The sequence below is a fragment of the Trachurus trachurus genome (assembly GCF_905171665.1).
Source record: "Trachurus trachurus genome assembly, chromosome: 24".
In the NCBI taxonomy this organism is placed as follows: Eukaryota; Metazoa; Chordata; class Actinopteri; order Carangiformes; family Carangidae; genus Trachurus; species Trachurus trachurus.
This window is the reverse complement of record NC_139910.1, coordinates 18,756,734-18,775,505: the sequence shown is the minus strand read 5'-3', so window position 1 is coordinate 18,775,505 and position 18,772 is coordinate 18,756,734. Positions and strand designations below refer to the sequence as shown.

At 42.8% G+C, this 18,772-nt stretch overlaps 2 protein-coding genes across 2 annotated transcripts; one reads left to right on the top strand and one right to left on the bottom strand.

Moving 5' to 3' along the window:
• Positions 1 to 216: 216 nt before the first annotated feature.
• ccn6 (cellular communication network factor 6) lies at positions 217 to 6,324 on the bottom strand (the record flags this gene model as incomplete). The annotated part of the gene is made up of 5 exons (XM_084001281.1): positions 217 to 498; positions 1,008 to 1,201; positions 2,024 to 2,260; positions 2,939 to 3,218; positions 6,277 to 6,324. 5 exons carry the CDS (start codon positions 6,322 to 6,324, stop codon positions 217 to 219), a joined length of 1,041 nt encoding a protein of 346 aa, XP_083857407.1.
• Positions 6,325 to 11,794: 5,470 nt separating this feature from the next.
• On the top strand, positions 11,795 to 18,772 carry LOC311007545 (organic cation transporter protein; the record flags this gene model as incomplete). Its single annotated transcript, XM_084000782.1, is given in 10 exon segments — positions 11,795 to 12,124; positions 13,026 to 13,129; positions 13,221 to 13,380; positions 13,911 to 14,071; positions 14,603 to 14,726; positions 15,384 to 15,490; positions 16,705 to 16,916; positions 17,006 to 17,114; positions 17,851 to 18,063; positions 18,691 to 18,772. Coding segments are annotated over 10 exon segments (1,602 nt in total).

The window sequence follows — 18,772 nt, the reverse complement described above, 5'->3', positions numbered from 1 at the left end:
AACAGTCTTTTCCTTCATTCATGATCCCAGCCATCCTTCCTTATGAAATTAGGTTTTTGTAGTTTCAGTTTGCGGTTGCGTCTTCAGCTTCCTTGGGGCACATCACCGCTGCTGAGGAGAACTTGAGCAAAGTTTGCAAAATCTTCAGTCCTCAGTCCACCACAGCAGGGTCCCACCCTGTGTCTGTGTCTCTCGGCTCCTCAGGCTTCGGCTCCGTTAAAGTAACCGCAGCTCAGAGAACATGTCGCCTGGTTTGGTGCATTTCCTCTGGCACACGCACGACGTTATCCACTGCATCTTCCACTGCGTGTTGGAGCCTCCTTTGCAAGTGAAGTTGACCTTGATCATGCTGGACTTGTTGGGGACGCAGCAGCGCTTGTCTGTGCAGACACCGCAGTACGTGGGCTTGAACTTTTTGGTGCTGGTGCAGCCGGACAGCGTCAGCTTCTCTGCTTTCTTTGCCTGGAACTTAGGCCGGCACGTCTTTCCCTTAAGCACCTGGAGGTAAAAAAAATGAATGAAAATGAAATGTTTTTTTTTTTTTTTTTTTCAATTTATCCATATCATACATACACATACACAAAAACATAGCCTCTCATGCGTGCATATACTGATTAATACAAGAATAATAAATTATGTTACTAATCATCAAATTAATAATAACAGTAATAATGACATAACGCAAGTATCAAGAGAGTAATGGAATGAAGAAATAAATTAAGTAAATAATATATTATTATAATAAAAACACCAACAAATACAACACAAAAAAATAAAATATACTATATATCGATTAGAAAATTAAAAGGGGAAAAAAGAGAAAACAAACAGAAAACAACAGAAAAAGAAAAACACACACTCATACGCACACACACAAAAAGAGTACACAATACCGAGTTCCTTTGAACGTATATTTATGTTGTAGGTCTCTGCAGCTCTCATTTACAGGGAGTCATAGATTTAACTTCAAATTAAACTTCAAATTAAATTTGACTTTAACTAATCACCTTAATACTCCTGAGCACGCTCTTATCACATGGTCGCAGCAGACACAGGCGACGGTCCTTCCTCATCTCACATTTGCTGTTGTCGTTGTTGACGCGCACTGAGATCCCCAGGCCGCAGGTCTTGGAGCAGGGACTCCAGGGTGTGGTCTGGATCAGACAGTTCTTCTTCCAGGCTAAAGGAGGATCCCTGTAAGCTTTCATTATTACAGTTAAAGGGCATTGTGTCAACAACACCCTACACAAAGAACGAGCCAGTTGTCCACCACTCCTCCAAAACATAGATCAGAATCAACCAAACACCAAATGATTCACTGAGGGGATTCATTTCCTGCTACTGCTGAATATAAGATAATAAACTTTAAATGATTTAGCTCTAAATGTTTCCAGTGACACTACATGCAGTACATCACCACACCCAGATCATTGCTAAATCAGAGAAATAGCTTTTTTAAGATCATCTAAGGTGGGGCGCCATATAGCTCAGTGGGTTGAGCAGGCGCCTGATATGCAGAGGCTACAGTACTCCTCGCTGCAGCCGGCCCCAGTTTGACTCCCGAATCTGGTGGCCCTTTGCTGCATGTCATTCCCCCTCTCTCTGCCTCCCCATTTCCTGTCCTGCCTCTCTCAATTATCATAGGCAAAAAGCCTGAAAAATATACTTGAAAAAAGAAAAAAGTTAATCTAAGGTTTCAGATTCCTGTGCTCTCAAATCTTAAATCAAATGTTGATCTGTGTTTTTCTACAAGTGACACATTAAATGAGTGTTTCCAAAGAGTTCCACGCACAGCAAACTACACCGAACACCAAAATGAAGCATTTCATGCTTTTAACAAAAAGCAAGTTGTCCCCTCTCCTGTGTATAACAGGAACCATCAATCTTTCTGTAAGGAAGTCTAACCACAGTCCCAGCTCACCCCTCCATCTCTCGTCACACTGCCAGGGGAATGTGACGCCCCCCCCCACCTTCCCCTCCCCTCCCCATCCAACCTCCACAGGTTTACTGTATAAACACACACCTGACATGTAGGTAGTGTCCTGCTGGTGTTTCTTTGGGCTCTGAGCGCTGCGGAGGCCAGCTGGCATGTTGCCCATCTGTGGGGAAGTGCTTGAGAGACCCGCAGGCTTCTGGATGAAAGCAGGGGTGCAGCCAATGGCTCCGGCAATACACGTACACTTATAGAGGGGGCTGGGCTGGAACGCCTCTCCGTTCTCATAGTGGGCCCCATTCAGATCGCAGCCCACTGCCATCATGTCTGAAAGAATAAAGGAGACATCTCAGGGATCTGCCGCTCTGGTGATGCCATGTGAATCTCACGATGAATGTTCATGTTGCCTCAAACTTTAAAACATGTTACAAAATGGATCCAATCTTGATTATTTAAATAAACTGGTGTTTTATCACTAGCGCTGCAACAGTCGATCCTCATTTGACCTCAACATGTTCCAAATTAGTTTAGATTTAGGTTTATTTATCAAGTAAATTACATTATAATGTGACATTTTTGAGATTCACATCCACAGAGAAAGCCTTTCAGTACAGTGCTGCTTTCAGACTGAACACCAGTGTCACCAGTGACTGTTAATGAAGATGTTAGGTGTTTACAGGCAATAAATCACAACAGCTTTGGAGGGATGCACAAAAGTGATGAATATGTCTTGCATGGAAAAACAAATATCCATACACGTACATAAATATAGAGGGAATATGCAGCCAGAAAGTAAATCAGACAACATCATTTTCAAGGTCCAGTTATTCCAGGTTAGGGTTTAAACTGTGCCTCTGTTGTACTGTGACTTTAATCGGTATATTAGGCTCAGTGTAAACCTTCTGACCAAACTGAATTTAGAGATTAAGTTTGAAACAGAAACTGTGTAGCACCCCTGTTACTTTGACACACTGAGTAATAGTGGAAAAGATGTGAGTCACCCACATGCACACACTCCGACCTCATATCTGGGCTGGTCTGCTGAGAAGTCACAGTACATGCCCTTGTGCGGGTCGCAGACGTCCCTCTCGTTGCACGGCTGTCCGATCTGCCTGGCGCAGCTCTTGCAGCAGCCACACCCGTCCAGGACGGCGCTCACGCCCGGGGCGCAGTGAGCTCTCTGCGGACACTTGCAGGGCCACTGGCAGAACTGTCGCCTCTCGGCCACAGACTGTCCCCCCCGAGGTGCCCGCTGCTGCCCATTGTTCTGAGCCCTGCTCAGGCACTGGGAGAGGAGAGGAACAGACACACTGATTGGTTCAAAGTCAACATTCGCTATTAATTTTCGCTTGTGTTGCTGCTACTTACAAATAAAGTTCTGTTTCAAATGTTTGGCAAGGTGAAAATGAGCAGAATTTCAAATGGTGGTGTGTTGTAAGTGTGCTAACATTGAGGAAACCACACTTATTGGCTGGACAACAACATCACATTCCCAGCCCGATAATCACAGACATCCCTCACTGACTGACTGACTGACTGATGGTACTTTTTCTACCATTTCTCAGTGTGTGAGTCCTGGTCTACCAAGTCACTCTGGTTTCTGAGCTGCGGAGGAACTGCAGGGAGGACAAAGAGAGGAGTACCCCCCCCCCAAAAAAAATAGAGGTGAGACTCTATGTTAACTACTGTCATTACATGTAGCAACATCATTTAAGGAAACTAAGGAACAACTAAACATAAGACACACTGAGAGGCAAAAAAGGAACTGTGATCCCTGATAGTTCACCTGGTGTAGTTCGCTTAGGGTTTAGTTTTTGTCCTGGCTGCCCTAAATCCAGTCTTGTCTCACAAATGAAGGCAAAAGCCTGAAAAAAATATTTTAAAAAGAAATCATATCTGTCTCCTCTAATTTTCTCTGAGTGTTTCAAGCTAAAGAGCTGAGGTCGTAGCTCAATCTTTGTCTTTAATTCATCTGTTTGGTGATTATGACAGTGTTTGGTGACAGTGGCACAGATAAAATCAGGAGGTCCAGACACTAGGTTTTTGACCCAGTCTTATTTTGTTTGTACATCTCACTGTGAGACAGTTGCTCACCATCAGTTACCTATACATAATGAGAAAATGTAAAAAAAAAAAAAAAATCACAACAATAATTATCATTAGTTGAATTAATTTGTTGTGTATTTTGCCTCTATTTTTACCATAACTGTAGAAAAGAGCAAGGTGACTATAGGTGAACTGGTATTTGGCATGTATCATTGGTTTGTTATTCATTCAAGTGCCATTATTATCAAATTTTTATCCTTTAATTATCATGGTTGTCTTTAATAGTGGTTTATCACCACTCTTCTAGTTTGGACTTTGGTCAGTGCGAAGGCTGTAGGTATGCACACTTTGTGAAATGTTGACGGTGAGGATGATTACTTTACATTATGCTATAGCAGACCCTGGTCAGGTCAACATTTGGGTGCAGTACAGAGTACCTGGAAAACCCAGGGCCTCTGATACCGTCTTCAACAACGGGCAGATTGGTGTGATGCACCCACAGAGACGAACAATTAAGATTTTCGAAGAATTCAGCTTCCCCAAATGTGAGCCTCCTAGAATAGTAGTACAGCATGTGTTGTTAGAAACCCACTCTCACCAGTCCAGCATGGTGCTGTTAAACCAGAAACACTGGAACTACATCTTATATGGTGTATCTAAGGTAATAGACATGCTAACTAGCTGCCAGCAGCTGTGGATGCTGCCCTCAGGGCTGCACTGCCTTTAGCAAAGCGTGTCAGACGGAGGCTCCAACCCGTCTGAGAGGAGACAGACCCAGTTCAGACGTCTGCACACTGACTAGCAGCTCACAGAGTTTAAGTGGGTAAATCTGAATTTTCACCGTGTTTAACCAACTTCCTTTTGCTTTGTTTTTTATACACTTAATATTTCAGTTACGCATTTTTCTTCAAAAGAGCATTGTATTGCAACAATAAAATGAATATTTCCAGTATATTAGCATTTAAGTATCCATGTTATGTCAATGATAGTGAACCTGGATAATCAGTTTTTATTATGTTGTAGGAGGAAAAAAGGGATGTTACGCTACAGCTGTAGAGATGCAAACCAACATCCTATCCTAATGTTCAATAATCATCTCTACAGTGAAGGCAGTTGTTCCATCTCAGGAATCTCTCTCTTCATGTCTAGCCAGTTGTCGACACCAAATTGATCAGCCTGTAAACATTTAGGAGTCAGCATTTACTGCTGCTGCTGTGAATTTCTTTTCTCTCACTTAATATTTCAAGGAACATAACTTTAAACGTCCAGAGAGTGAAGACAAACAGTTGCATTCATGTGACGAGATGTCATAACATCAAATTTGCACATGTACTGTAATTTCAAAAGGCATTTTTCACATTTTGTGTTATTTCCTCCAGTAGATCACACAATTATAGTGATGTGTATGTCTATGGAATCTGTAGCTGCAGTATTTGCTGTGTACGTTAAGTTTCCAGACATTCTCCAAAAATCTTTAAAAAAATTTAACAGGCCCAAAAAATGCGTAATGATCACACACCCACAGCTAGAATATTAGCATTACTTATTTCAGCGCTTTTATGAGGTGTGTAAGGAATGATGTGAACCACATCACAGCTCCAGGTGTGATGTGTAAATCTAGTTGTGGACATTTATGTCTTTATTTCTCATATTTTTCATCCTCTGCTGAAAAGTCAAAATGGAAAAACAATGTAAAGCCCAGTCAGTCACTGTAGTGTTCTATAGCTGAGTCGAGTGACATCCATGTATAAATCAAAAGGCTGAATCTTTCAGCCTGACTGCAGATACAGTGTTTAGTTTGTTATGAAGTGAAAATGAATTCTAATAGTTTAAAGTGCTGCAGTGTCTCTAATAGTTTTAGTTGTTGCTGTTTTGCTGAGATGCAGATCACTCGTGTTTCAGTTCTCCGGCTGCTGAGTGCTTCCAAGGGTCACTGAAGGTTAAGCCAAAAATCTGAAGCCTGTCTGCCAGGTTTACTGAATAAGCTCATTTCATGGTGTGAAAACGGGTCCACTAGAGCTTTAGATATAATGACCTCAGACTTTACTCCTCTTTCGCCAGCAGTAAAAATAAAAAGGCACCATTAAAACCCACTCAGTACACTTCAAAACATTCCACAAGCTTTAAGAGTTTAGTATTGGCAAATTCCTTCAAGATTTAAATAGCTGGTGCTCTACTTCTGAAAACATCCGAGCTACAGCATGTATGGCAGGTGTTCAGTGCCACCGAGTGTTGTCTTATCACAAAGCCCAGTCCGTCTATAGCGTGAGAATAGATGCAAATAATTCTCTTCTTACCTGTTGGGCGAGGATGAGCAGGAGGGAGCGACAGAGAAGCGATAGCATCTTTCAAGTGAGAGGGTCTGTGTGAGCTCCAGGAGAGAGCAGGGGAGCGAGGGAGCAGGAAGGTGGGATAGAGGGAAAGGGAGAGAGGAATGGTGGTGGTGGGGGGGTGAGATTGGGGAGAGCTGACCTGTCAGGGAAAGGGGACAAAGCGCCCCTCTGTCTCCTCTCCAAACACACCTTTCCCCGCCTTACTGATCCAGAAGGGAAATATTTGTCTTCATAACTGCTGGGTCGCTCCAAGGCCCTTCAAACCCTGCCCACTTGTTTATTCTTAGTCTGCAGGACTCTGCTCACATTTAATCTGGGTGAAACTGACGGATCAGTACACCGTGTATGACAGCCAGCTACGCGCCACTTAGTAAAGTACATTACAAGGAAGCGTGTCCGGTTCCATTATTTTACCGGACAGACGGTGAATTCATGAGTAGTGAAACTCTCACCGGTCGCTCGGTGTTGTTTGTTTAATGTGTTGCAGAAGCTGTGTGTGCCCTCTTAATGTGGAGTGATGTATTTGAGTTCACATTCCACTATTATTTACACTGAGTAAAGAGGGTCCTCTGAGGGCCGGCCCTCCCCCTCCATTCATGTGAGGCCAACGCCCCTTTGAGATCAGATGGAGAGACCAAAACACAAGCTGCCTGTTTGTACAGTAATGCTTCCTTAACCGATGATAATGAACTAAATGTAGAGCATACAGTAGAACTGAGCTGTGTTACAATCAAGCATTTTCCATCTGCAGAGACTAATTAGAGTGTGAGGATTTAAGTAAAGGTGTTGCTCCAAGTTTAATTCCTCCCGGCCAGTAAGTGTCGCACTCACACTCGCCCGCTGTCGCTCCAACCTTCAATTGTACTGGTTGCCAGGTACGCCTGTAGGGAGTGGCTAGTAGCTAAAGCTATAAGCTAACGCTAACCGTAGTCTATATTTAATGAGCAGCAGGTCCGGTGTTGACAGTGGACTGGTAACACATCGGAATCATTTCCCGACTTTCCGTAACGTAACCAGATGTAAATATTTATATATTTTGGACCCGTCAAAATTTATAAAACAATTATTTATGTAAAAATATTCTGTAAAAAATTATACTTTTATTCTGCACCCCTCTAGATGTTATGTGGATGTATAAAGGTATTATAAAAATTAATCGTTTTGATGAAAAAGTTGTAGCTATAACCTTTAAGTAAAGGGAAATTTATTGTGTAGAGAAGGAATAGACTTTGCAGCAGGAGGTGGATCACCATGGAAGCAATCCTTAGGTTTAAGCTCCTTTGACTAACAGGAGTCATGAAAGGGAAACTCCTGATTGGATGTTTTTGTTTTGTTTTGGGTTTTTTTTTAGATATTTTGGGGGGGGATTTTCCCTTTTGAATTGACAGGATAGTGGAGACAGACATGAAAGTGGAAAGTGGCGAGAGAGACTCGGGGAATGACATGCAGTACAGATTAACACAGTCGGGAATCAATCCGGCGATCACTGCATTGGGCATTGCCAACATGGGACGTGCTCTTTGGGTTTGATGGTCTCACATCGGAGTATGTTCACAGTGCCGAATGACAGTGGCAAAGGTTGAGAATGATTGACAGCTGACAAGTGACTGACTTAAGGCCACCACGTCAGGTTGTGACTGGGTGAGGATGAGAACTGAGAGCTACTGTTCAGACTGTAAGGAAATGCTGAAACATGGAAGAAACTGAATAAACCTCATCAAACTTTAATCTATTCATACTATACTCACTTTTTCTTTTCCCTTTTCCACCTCTTTTTCTGAAATGATTTACAATTTTTCTGAAATATTAGAACCAAGATAGGGAGAAAACCAACATTTGTCTCTCTGTCATGATGTTTTCATCATGAAAATTAGGTCTTACCTGACTCAGGTCTTCCGAGCTATTATTATCTCTCACCTTAAAGTGCAACACTTCTGACGGGCCTCCCTTCACACACAGTAAAAGCCTTACACATGGTCCAAAGTGCAGAAGCCCATCTGGTCTTTGATGAGACCAAAAGGCCAGACAGTTGTGGTCTGTTGTTCTCTGACGGTGGAAAAGGTCACTGAATGGACGTCTCTCTCAGTGTTGAAGACTTGTCTCTTCTGACCTCTAACTTCCTAATAACTTCACTCTTCATTTTCACCTCTTCACCTGATCTCCTTCACTTAAATGCATGTATTACTAAGTACTCGCACCAGGGTCGAGTCTTTAACTGCACTTGAAGCTTCAGTGGTGTCCCTCGTTGTCACCTTGCTGTGGATAAACATGTCTGCCATATGAGTAACTCTAAAGGGAATCTCAGACTCTACCTTGATATTCTCCCAGACACAGTAAAGGCAGTGGTTCATTAAAAGTCTCTAGATCAAATCGTCTTTATGGAAATGAAATTAATTTAAAATCAAACTTCTCTAGTTACTGTTGACTGATTTTATGCCGTAGAAACAATTGACTTAAATCTTCATTTGGTCAGCTGCAGGTGTAGGGTTTTAACTTACAGTTTTTCTTAGTCACTTTGATGCAACTCTTAAATCAGAAACATCATTCTCACAACTCTTAATGCAGTTCCTAGAACACCACAGCTGACTGTGCATATTCCCTATTAATGATAATAATAAATTCTGTTAAATTCTGTCTCGACATTTTGCATGACAACATCTCCATGATGCATTCTCTTTAAAGGTAGATGTAAATAAATAAATGTGTTAACTGAAGTCATTTAATAAGTCAGCATGGTGTCTGGTGGCTGAGATACTGATCAGTAGAAAACAGCCCGTCTGCACCCAGTTGTCTGGTGTCAGCAAGTAATTCCCCATCTCTGGAAAACCTGGAATTGGTGGCCAAACCGCCCTCCCCACCCCAGCCCCCCAGACACAACGTCAGGAAACAAGCAGCATGACTTCCCTCTGGGAATTTGAAGAATGTCCTGTGGAGCGTCCTAACGATGCCAATACACATCTGCAGCCTGTTGTCAGTCTGTGTAATGACTTTCATTAAGTCCAACACAGGTTGCAGGGACTCAAGTGGTCAATGATGAATGTGCAGTGGAGTGGACTCATTTATCTGAGGAGAGAAAGCCAGTAGGCAAACACCTCCAACACTGAACCTTTAATCTTGTGTTACGCACCTCCCTCTGTGATGATTGTGAGTGAAGTTGGAGGCAATAAGAGACGGACTAATTGTCTCTTCTGGTGCTTTAGGGCGATCGTCCCACCTCCTTCCTATCTGATCTTAGTGGCTGTAATTATTCTCCTCATTTGACCTTAAGCACTGCGTCCTGTGAGCGATGTTAGTCCAGCATTCCAACTGCTGGGGCGTAAACGTCCCCCTCTGGCGGGAGAACTGTCGACATAATAACAGATCAACACTTTATCATTAGTCAATATTATTGTCCACTGCAAATTTATTAAAGGTTCCTATTTCTTTTGATCCCTGTGATGTTTCAGCACCTTGACTGGATTCCTCTTGTAGTCACTTAAGAATTGAAAATGACGTGGAGAGGCACATATCTGTCTATATCAGGCCTCACAGCTGACAGGACGGGTCAGAAGCAGCAGCATTTTTTTTATCACAAGTGTTTTATCTTGCATCATGTGGAAATGTAGTGATTGTGATTGTGGTGCAACACAAACTTGTGTAAAAACACACATCAAAAGATTTATCTTATCTTTTCCGACCTTATCTTATCTTATTAGTGTCAACAACAGAACACTGGGATTGATGGGGAAATACTAGGTTAGGTGAGGACACTTCATTTATATATGTAGGAAGGTACAAGTTTTAACATACACAGTCTGTGGTTAGGTTTAGGCAGTGAAGGCAGTTTTGGTTTAGGTGAAGGAAAGGTGGTGGTTTTGATTAATGTCTGAACTTAGTGTGAAAGTTTTCTTAATGAAACAACAGTTGGAGATTATAATGCAAGATCTGATATTAAATAACACTGTCGCTGATATAGTATCTCTATATCTAATCTTGTTCATTCTTTTGTATTCTTTTTTCAGTGCTTCTAGGTTTATGTACATTTTTGTTGATTTATTTCATATAACATCCATATGACGCAAATAGTGGCTGGTTACTGAATGATGTAGTTATCCTACTGGTTGCTTTGTTTGATTGTCTCTTAAAGGGGTCAGTCAGTGCTCCTTCTCCCTCAAGCAACAAGAAAAATATAGACCGCCTTAGAATAGCATCCTTTAATCATGGCGCCAGAGAATCTGAATGTATTTCATTTGGCACACATGATCTATTTACTGGAGGGAGGGCGGGTCAAAATGTTTTGCAACATGCAGCACTCACTGTATTTCCTGCTTTGCACTGAAGGGGCAGTCTTGCTTTACCACGTGTGTCTGTACATTCTGAGTTTGTTTCCGCAGCACAATTTAACTATTTATGAAACCTGGTCTTTGACGCCACTCCCCCCCCCCCCCCCCCTGCTGTGTGTTTCGAGCTGGGAATTTCATGCGCCGAGCCTTCACAGTGTGAAACGTGGAACACTGGAGCCCACGCCTCATCACAGGATGCCAAACCGTCAGTCTTCTCCAGTTTCCACCCTCCCCACGAGCTCTGTTCCACTTTTTGTGAATGGTTTTGATAGTGAGTGGTGTTGGCTTGAAGCATAGTGTGAGGCTCGCTCCTACGAAAAAAACATCCCGGGTTCAAACTATGCAGCAGCGGCTCATGACCTGATAAGGCAGAGAAGTGGAAGCTTGCCATGATGGAAGAGCAGTGTCAGAGCCTCTCTTAATCCCTCCCTGCTGTATTTATCTACTTCTTTTGTGTTTTCAGCTTTAGATACTCACACACACCCCCATTTACATCCCATTGTAGATCACTGAATACCAGCTGGAATGTGCCAGCCGGTATTAGTGTCTGAGAGGAATTTAACAAGTTTGACAACTGAAACCAAGTCCTCTTGATACCTGTGCCATGTAAACAAAATTACTGTGAATGCTCTTTGCACAATTTTGTAAAACACCACTGACTTACAGTGCACCAGTTTGGCCTCTTCGATAGATCTCTGCACTGCACATGCACGCTATAATGTGAAAATGGGCTCCTAGGGGTGAATCTTATGAAAGTTTTTGGAGTGAGAGAAGGTGGAGATGAGGGGGGGTGGAGGCAGCTCAGCCATCATCCACTTGCAGCTCCTCCCACATGAGTGCAATCACCTCCCTCCCGCCTTTGTTCACTCCCATCACTCAGAGGTTAGGTCATCCTCAGGGAGAGCTGCTCCACAGTTCAGTGCGGAGCAGCAGCACAGGTGTGACTGCATCAGAGAGAGAGAGAGAGAGAGGACATTTTTTCTCCACCTGTTAATCATCCGCCTGGCTTACGCTCTCATTTCAAGTCTTTTATCTGCAGCCGCCGTCACCTGCTTGTGTTGTGACTCTTTTGCACTTTTGGACCTTCTGAATCATCAGACCTGATCTGTGGTACACCTTTGTAAGTGTGCCCCCTTCCCCCAAAACAAAGTGCCAGAGAAATGCATTTTGATGAAATTCTCTGTCATATCGGAGGTTTCGGGAAGTTCCAGAAGATCTTGTACATATGGATCTGTCTACCTCAGATCTTTCTCGCGTTTCACATGCTGGTCACTATTTTCAGCGGGGCTGTTCCTCCTCATTTCTGCCGCTCCACGGGCACTCCGGCCGTGAACTTCAGCTTCCTGACCGCCACCAGTGACCTGTCCTGCTCCGTCCCCTCAAACCGCAGTAGTAGTGGTGTCAGTCTTGATGATGGAGGCCCTGCTGGAAGCTGCCAGGGGGGCTGGGAGTACAGCAACCAGACCTTTCAAAGCACCATAGCAACTGAGGTGAGTCACTCGATTCTGTTTTCCTGAACATCTACTTTTTCACTTGATGGTTTTTAACATGCGGACTCACGCAGTTCAGGAATGTGAAGGGAGCTTACATTGAGCTCTGATGATATCTGAGACTGGGTTAAACTGGGTGAGGGTTGAGCCCTGGAGTGCAGTGCTGGCATCTTCAAGGTCCCTCCACACACACACACTGTCTTTATGTCAGGTTTTGTAACATATGGACATGAGAGGCCGGGCAGCAGCAGTTACATGACCGAAATGTTGTGATTGGACGAAGCAATGTCACATGGGACAACACAACAAGTTTGGGAGGAGGTCTGCAGTTGATTTGGAAAACTGGAAGCCTGTCAATTCACCACTGTGTGTGGAGCTGGATGGGAAGATGCCCAGGGCTCTGCAATTCTCCCGCTGTGGATAATATTAAGGGCCTTAGTGGTATGTACATCATCTGGCTCCCCAACAGAGCAATCTGTCTTTGAACAACCTCAAGGGCAGTGGAAGGAGCCATGGTGTGACTCCTGCCTTTTATTAAAGCAAAGTATATCTCCAAAGGCTAAGGAGAGGTCCCAACGGACGGCACTGTTTCTTAAACTACACAGAACAAAGCAAATAGATTGGATTTCATTTCTTTATACTTAGTCTGAATACAGTGGCTCAACGAAAAGGCAACGGAAGTCATCAAACTGAAACAGCTTTATGGATTTTGAATATGGGGTGTAGCACCTACTGCTAATAACATAGGGATCAAGCTTATACGTTTTGTGTTACTGTACTTCTGAAAGTGTTTGTCTCAGGAAACAGGGATGGTCAAAAGTTCATTAGTCACTACTTATAAAACTACTTATCATAAAATGGAAGATGTTTCCACCTCATTTGTTGTCTTTGTTCTTTGCAGTGGGACCTCGTGTGTGAAAATGCCAGCCTCAACAACATTGGCGCCTCCATCTACATGTTTGGCCTTCTTGTCGGAGCTATTCTGTTTGGGGGCTTAGCTGATAAGTGAGAGCTGTTTTGTCTCGTTTCCTTTTGAATCAGTGCAAAGTTTTTATTTCCAGAAATGACCGAGTTGTTTTTTTTTGTCTCATTCCAGGTATGGCCGCAGGAACATCATCCTCATCAGTCTGGCTATCCAGTCTGTGTTCGGGGTCAGCGCTGCTTTTGCCCCCAATTTTTACGTCTACGCCGCCCTCCGTTTTCTGGTTGGAACATCCATCTCTGGTGTCATAATGAATGCCTTTGTTTTAGGTCAGTGTGCTGGAGAAGCTGTTTTCTGCCTCAATCCATTAGTTATTTTCAGTTAAAGAAAAAGTTCACTCAACTTAGAAAACAAACGGTGTGACTTTTCAGAAATACACGTACAGTATTTACCAGTAACTGACTGACAGGATGAGGAATATTAGATTTATTCGATTTTGGCCTTTACTTGACAGTTTAGAGAGAGGAATGAAACAAGAGAGAAGAGATAGGGGTATGGCAAATAAATATATATTTTTTTATGTGAAATGTTGGATCTAGCCTTTTGTGCAGCAAAGGGGGAGAAAAAATTAACATATTAATACACACCACTTACTCTGGACTAGATTGTCTTTTAATACTGATAGACGTAATCACTTTAGCCATAATTGTGAAGAAACATAATACCGAGACACTATATAATGTTAACAGAGAGAGGATATTAGAAGTTGAAGTAATACCTCAATATATACAAAGTTTTGATTTTGTTAGTACCGTATTGCTGTGTGACCTCTGCCCACTGTTTATGTCCCATACAGGCACAGAATGGACAGGATCTAAGCAGCGCATGCTGGCTGGTATAATCACTGACTACTTCTTTGGGTTTGGCTACATTATGCTGGCCGGAGTGGCATACCTCATACGAGACTGGCGTAAGCTGCAGCTGGCTATTTCAGCACCTGGCTTCCTCTTCATCTTCTACATATGGTGAGTGGGTGGCAGTTTGACCTAGATTTCATGCAGTGTGTATGGTATGTGTAGAAAAAAAAAGTTTTGATCAATGACTTTAACAGTAGGCTGTAAAAATGCTGTGCATGTGAAAGTCCGTGGTAAAAGAAATTCCCTGTCGTCCTCTACGATTGAAGACAAAATGCATGGCCAATGCTGATTGTCATGCATGGCTGGTACTAAATTCCTCTCATGCTTTTGATGGAACACTACAGAAAAATGCATTCATCTTATATCTCTGTTTATCATTGCTGTAGCTCTTACATACTGTATGAGGTCAATGATCTTAAAAAAGCTCAACAATGGCCGCCTTCCATTTAGCTATTCCTGTTTCCACCAATCTCATTAGGCCTTTTTCTTGCGATGGCAAATCAGGTTGTCGACAATGTGAGATTTGTATCAAAAAGCGGACCCCCCCCCCCCCCCCCCCCCCCCCCCCCCGCACCACAGTGGGTCAGGTGCAGGTGACTGTAAGTAGGTCATCTGAGCAATTTGTCTTTTCAATTTCAGGGTGTTGCCAAAGTCGGCTCGCTGGTTAATGGCCAACGACAGGAGAGAGGAGGCGTGGGAGCTGATCCGGAAAGCAGCGCAGATGAATGGGAAGCCCCTCACCAAAGATCTGGAGATATCTGAGGTACAGATTCAACTACTGTAGTTTTTACTGTTGAAAAGAACCATTTGTACCATTTATTTCTTCTTATAATACCAGCAGTAACAAAGAAAAACCTGCAATGACCAGTGATGCTACACAAGTTTACAGTAATAACTCTAGTAGATCATGAACCATCAAAATTCTTAGTCCCTTATTGATCCCTGGCTGGGAAATTATTGTGTTATAGCAGCAAGCATTAACACACATTTACAAAATGCTACATGCTATATACAACAAAATGCTACATGTACAAAATGAACGAAAGCTGCTTACTTTTTTAAAAAAGTTTAGTTTAGTTTATTATTACAAGACAGTGTACAATACCATTAGTCAGTTGTAAAACAATGAAAAGATGGTTGTACCAGATTTAGCCTCTAGGGCTCATTTCCATCTGTAGTCCCAACATACTTAAAAAAAATTTGCATATGAGTGATGTCATCCTCTAACCTTTGTAACAGTGTGTGTGTAGTGAGAGTTAGACTGTGTGACATGGCTCAAACAGTGAGACATAAGTCTGCTTGAATTATTTTGCATAAATGTTTCGATGACTGGTTATCATTTAAACATGCAAACTTCTTAAACAGTGTGTGTGTCACTGACTGACAGTAAAACCTTGTCGTCCACTCTCTGTTTCTTCAGATGTATGAAGTCCAAGAGAAAACAGAGACAAAGAAAAAACACTCTTTCATTGACCTGGTTCGAACCCCAAAAATGAGGAAGCAGTCTCTGATTGTTTTCTATCTCTGGTGAGTAAGAGCAGATCAGACCTTTTTTGCCACTGACTCAAAAAGACAGATATCTGTCAAAAGACATTTTAAATATTGATTTGATTGATGTATGAGCACCGCAGCATTGGAGCTACTCTCTGCCTTCAAGAGTGTTTATGGACAGCTATCAAATTAGAACTTATGTTTATTCAACTGTCTGATAAAAGAAAAATGTATACATGAGAAAGAATCCAATTCTCTCTTCTCTTCACTGGACCGTGACCGATGATTCGAGAAAAACACCACAGAGAAAATATGTTGCTCATGAAATTGAAGTCATCCTGTAAATTCATTTCATTTTTCCATGGACAAGGACAAATCCTTGACTCACTGCTTCCTGGCCTGATTCAGAAATATTTGACAGACAAATATTTTGAAATTATGCTTTTTTAAATGCTTGTGTAATGTTTATAAACACAACAAAGTTTTTATGGTGAACTTTGCCTGATATGAGGCGTGGAGGTGAAGTGGTGGAGGAGTGTTGCAGCAAATGCTCTGAAATGACAGCTGGGAGCAGGAGAGAGAGGAGAACAGATGTAGAAGAACAGCATGCTGCTGACATTAGCTTTAAACGTGAAGCACAGCTGAGGCTCATGGGGTTGTTCGTTGGGCAGCTATTTGGTTGTAAGGATTTGGTCAAGATTTTACCAGGGTGTCTTTCAGAGATATTTCCTGCCTGTGTCTTTTTGCATTTTCTGAATCTGCCCCGAAAACTACAAATGCATCTTCAAGTTCAGTGTGGAATTTACTTTTTATTTTTTAAATGAGTTGTAAAGCCTTCATAATAAAATAGTTTTACTGTGCTGTCAGGGTAAAAATAAAAACCACAGCTTTTAAAATGGGATTTAATCAGAACAACTGAGTGATTCATCACACAGGTCAAGTCAGTTGTTTTTATCTGATGAGGAGGCTGTATATTCAGTCACCCCCGTACAGGATATGAAAAACTCTTTGCTTTGGCACCATCTGGCGGTGGGGTGAGGAATCACACTGTTGAACAGCAGCGCTATTTTTTCATTTGGTGAAAAAAAATTTTTGTCAACTTGTATTGTTTAATTTTTTTTGCAAAGATGAAAACGTGTCATCATATCTCATCTGTCTGCCTGATACATTGAGAGTGTGCTGGTCATATGATGAAGGTCAGAGGTCACACAGCTGGCATCAAACATCGCTTCTTTTCTTTTCTGCGCCAGGTTTGTCAACGTGCTGGTGTACTATGGCCTCTCCCTCAACATCTCTGACTTTGGGATGAACATCTACCTGACCCAGATGATCTTCGGCCTGGTGGAGATGCCTGCACGCACCATCACCTTGTTCACCCTCAACCGCTCCCGCAAAATCTCCCAGCTGGCTTTCCTGGCTGTGGGCGGCACAGCCTGCCTCATGACCATCTTCGTTCCCAATGGTACGGACACATGATGTGGCCTTATCTCTTTTTAAAATGTAGTTTGTTCATTTTTATATTCCATGTTTCTTCTTCCCTCTTCTCTCTAGACCTGTCTGTCATTAAAACAGTCTTGGCTATGATTGGGAAGTTTGGAATCACAGCTTCTCTCTCCATTATTTACGTGTACTCAGCTGAGGTGTTCCCCACTGTCATCAGGTGAGTCCTCCTTCCCGTTCTGGAGCTACAGGTAATGGGACTTGGGGAGTTCCTATCAGCTGGGTTAAACCTGCTCTGTTGCAGATGTCACTGAGTGACCTCAGTTTGTCATTTATTTTCATGTGTGTTAAACTGAAGAGTGTGGGAGAACTCAATTCAGAATTCCTGAACAAGTAACTCTTGCACGCTGGCTTCAATAATTGTGAAATTGAAGATGTTTTTTTAAGTATAAGGTGTATATTGTTGAGACAGCATTTAAAGACTCTGGTCTGATGAGACTAAAGGGAGGTCTTTAATGGACACCTGAAGTCACTGTGGGTGTACCCAATAAGCGTTTGTATCTATAATGTGAAATCCTGTCTAGATAAAGTAGATAAAATGGAGTATTAGGGACACAGAAATTGGAAAATGCAAGGATTCAATTGTAATATTATATGAATAAAATCGTAATGTTACAAGAATTTAAAGTTTAAAATTTTCTACTTGAAATATTTCAATGTTTTCCTCGAGATATTGATTTTATCTTCAAAATGTCAGATTTCTGTCCTCAGTGCGGCTCTGATACTCCACTGTCACCATCACACACAGGCAGGACGCAAGATCAGTACAGATGAAAGATTTCCTATAGGATCCTATAATCACACAGATTCTGAGACTCACAGAAGCGACTCAGCAGACTCTGTAATGATCTGCCCTCAGGTTCCCCTGACTCAGCTTCTCTTTTTCCTCTTTACAGACAAAATGGGATCGGTATCGGCTCCATGTTTGCTCGGACTGGAGGAGTCCTGGCTCCCATGATGTACCTGCTGAGGAGCGTCAGTCCTCAGGCCCCCATGGTCCTTTGTGGACTCTGCCCCCTGTTGGGCTCTGCCCTCACCCTGCTGCTGCCAGAGACGGCCAATAAGCCCCTACCTGACACCATCGAGGACATAGAGGGAACCAGCCTCAGGTCTGACTCCACCATTTTTATCCCATTGTTTTTAAACGTCACTTATTGCAGATTACGAATAAATGGAAATGTGTGCATGAGCCAAGGTAGGAACTGGATGGATGGATGGATGGATGGATGGATGGATGGATGGATGGATGGATGGATGGATGGATGGATGGATGGAGGGATGGATGGATGGATGGATGGATGGATGGATGGATGGATGGATGGATGGATGGATGGATGGATGGATGGATGGATGGATGGAAGAAGGGATGGATGGATTGGTTGGATGGATGGATGGATGGAGGAAGGGATGGAGGGAGAGAGGGGAGGGATGGATGAATGGATAGATGGATGGGTGGAGGGAGGGATGGATGGATAGATGGAGAATGGATGGAGGGAGAGAGGGGAGGGATGGATGGATAGATGGATGGGTGGAGGGAGGGATGGATGGATAGATGGATGATGGGTGGATGGATGGATGGGTGGAGGGAGGGAGGAATGGATGGATGGATGGATGGATGGATGGATGGATGGATGGATGGATGGATGGATGGATGGATGGATGGATGGATGGATGGATGGATGGATGGGCTCAGCGCTTCCTGTGAATTCAAGTGTTTTCTTCTCTTTCTCTGACAGTGAGGAGGATGGTGGCGTGAAGCTGGTCATCTTTGACACGTCTCTGAGGAACACACTCGTAGGCAGCAGCAGAATGGACTGA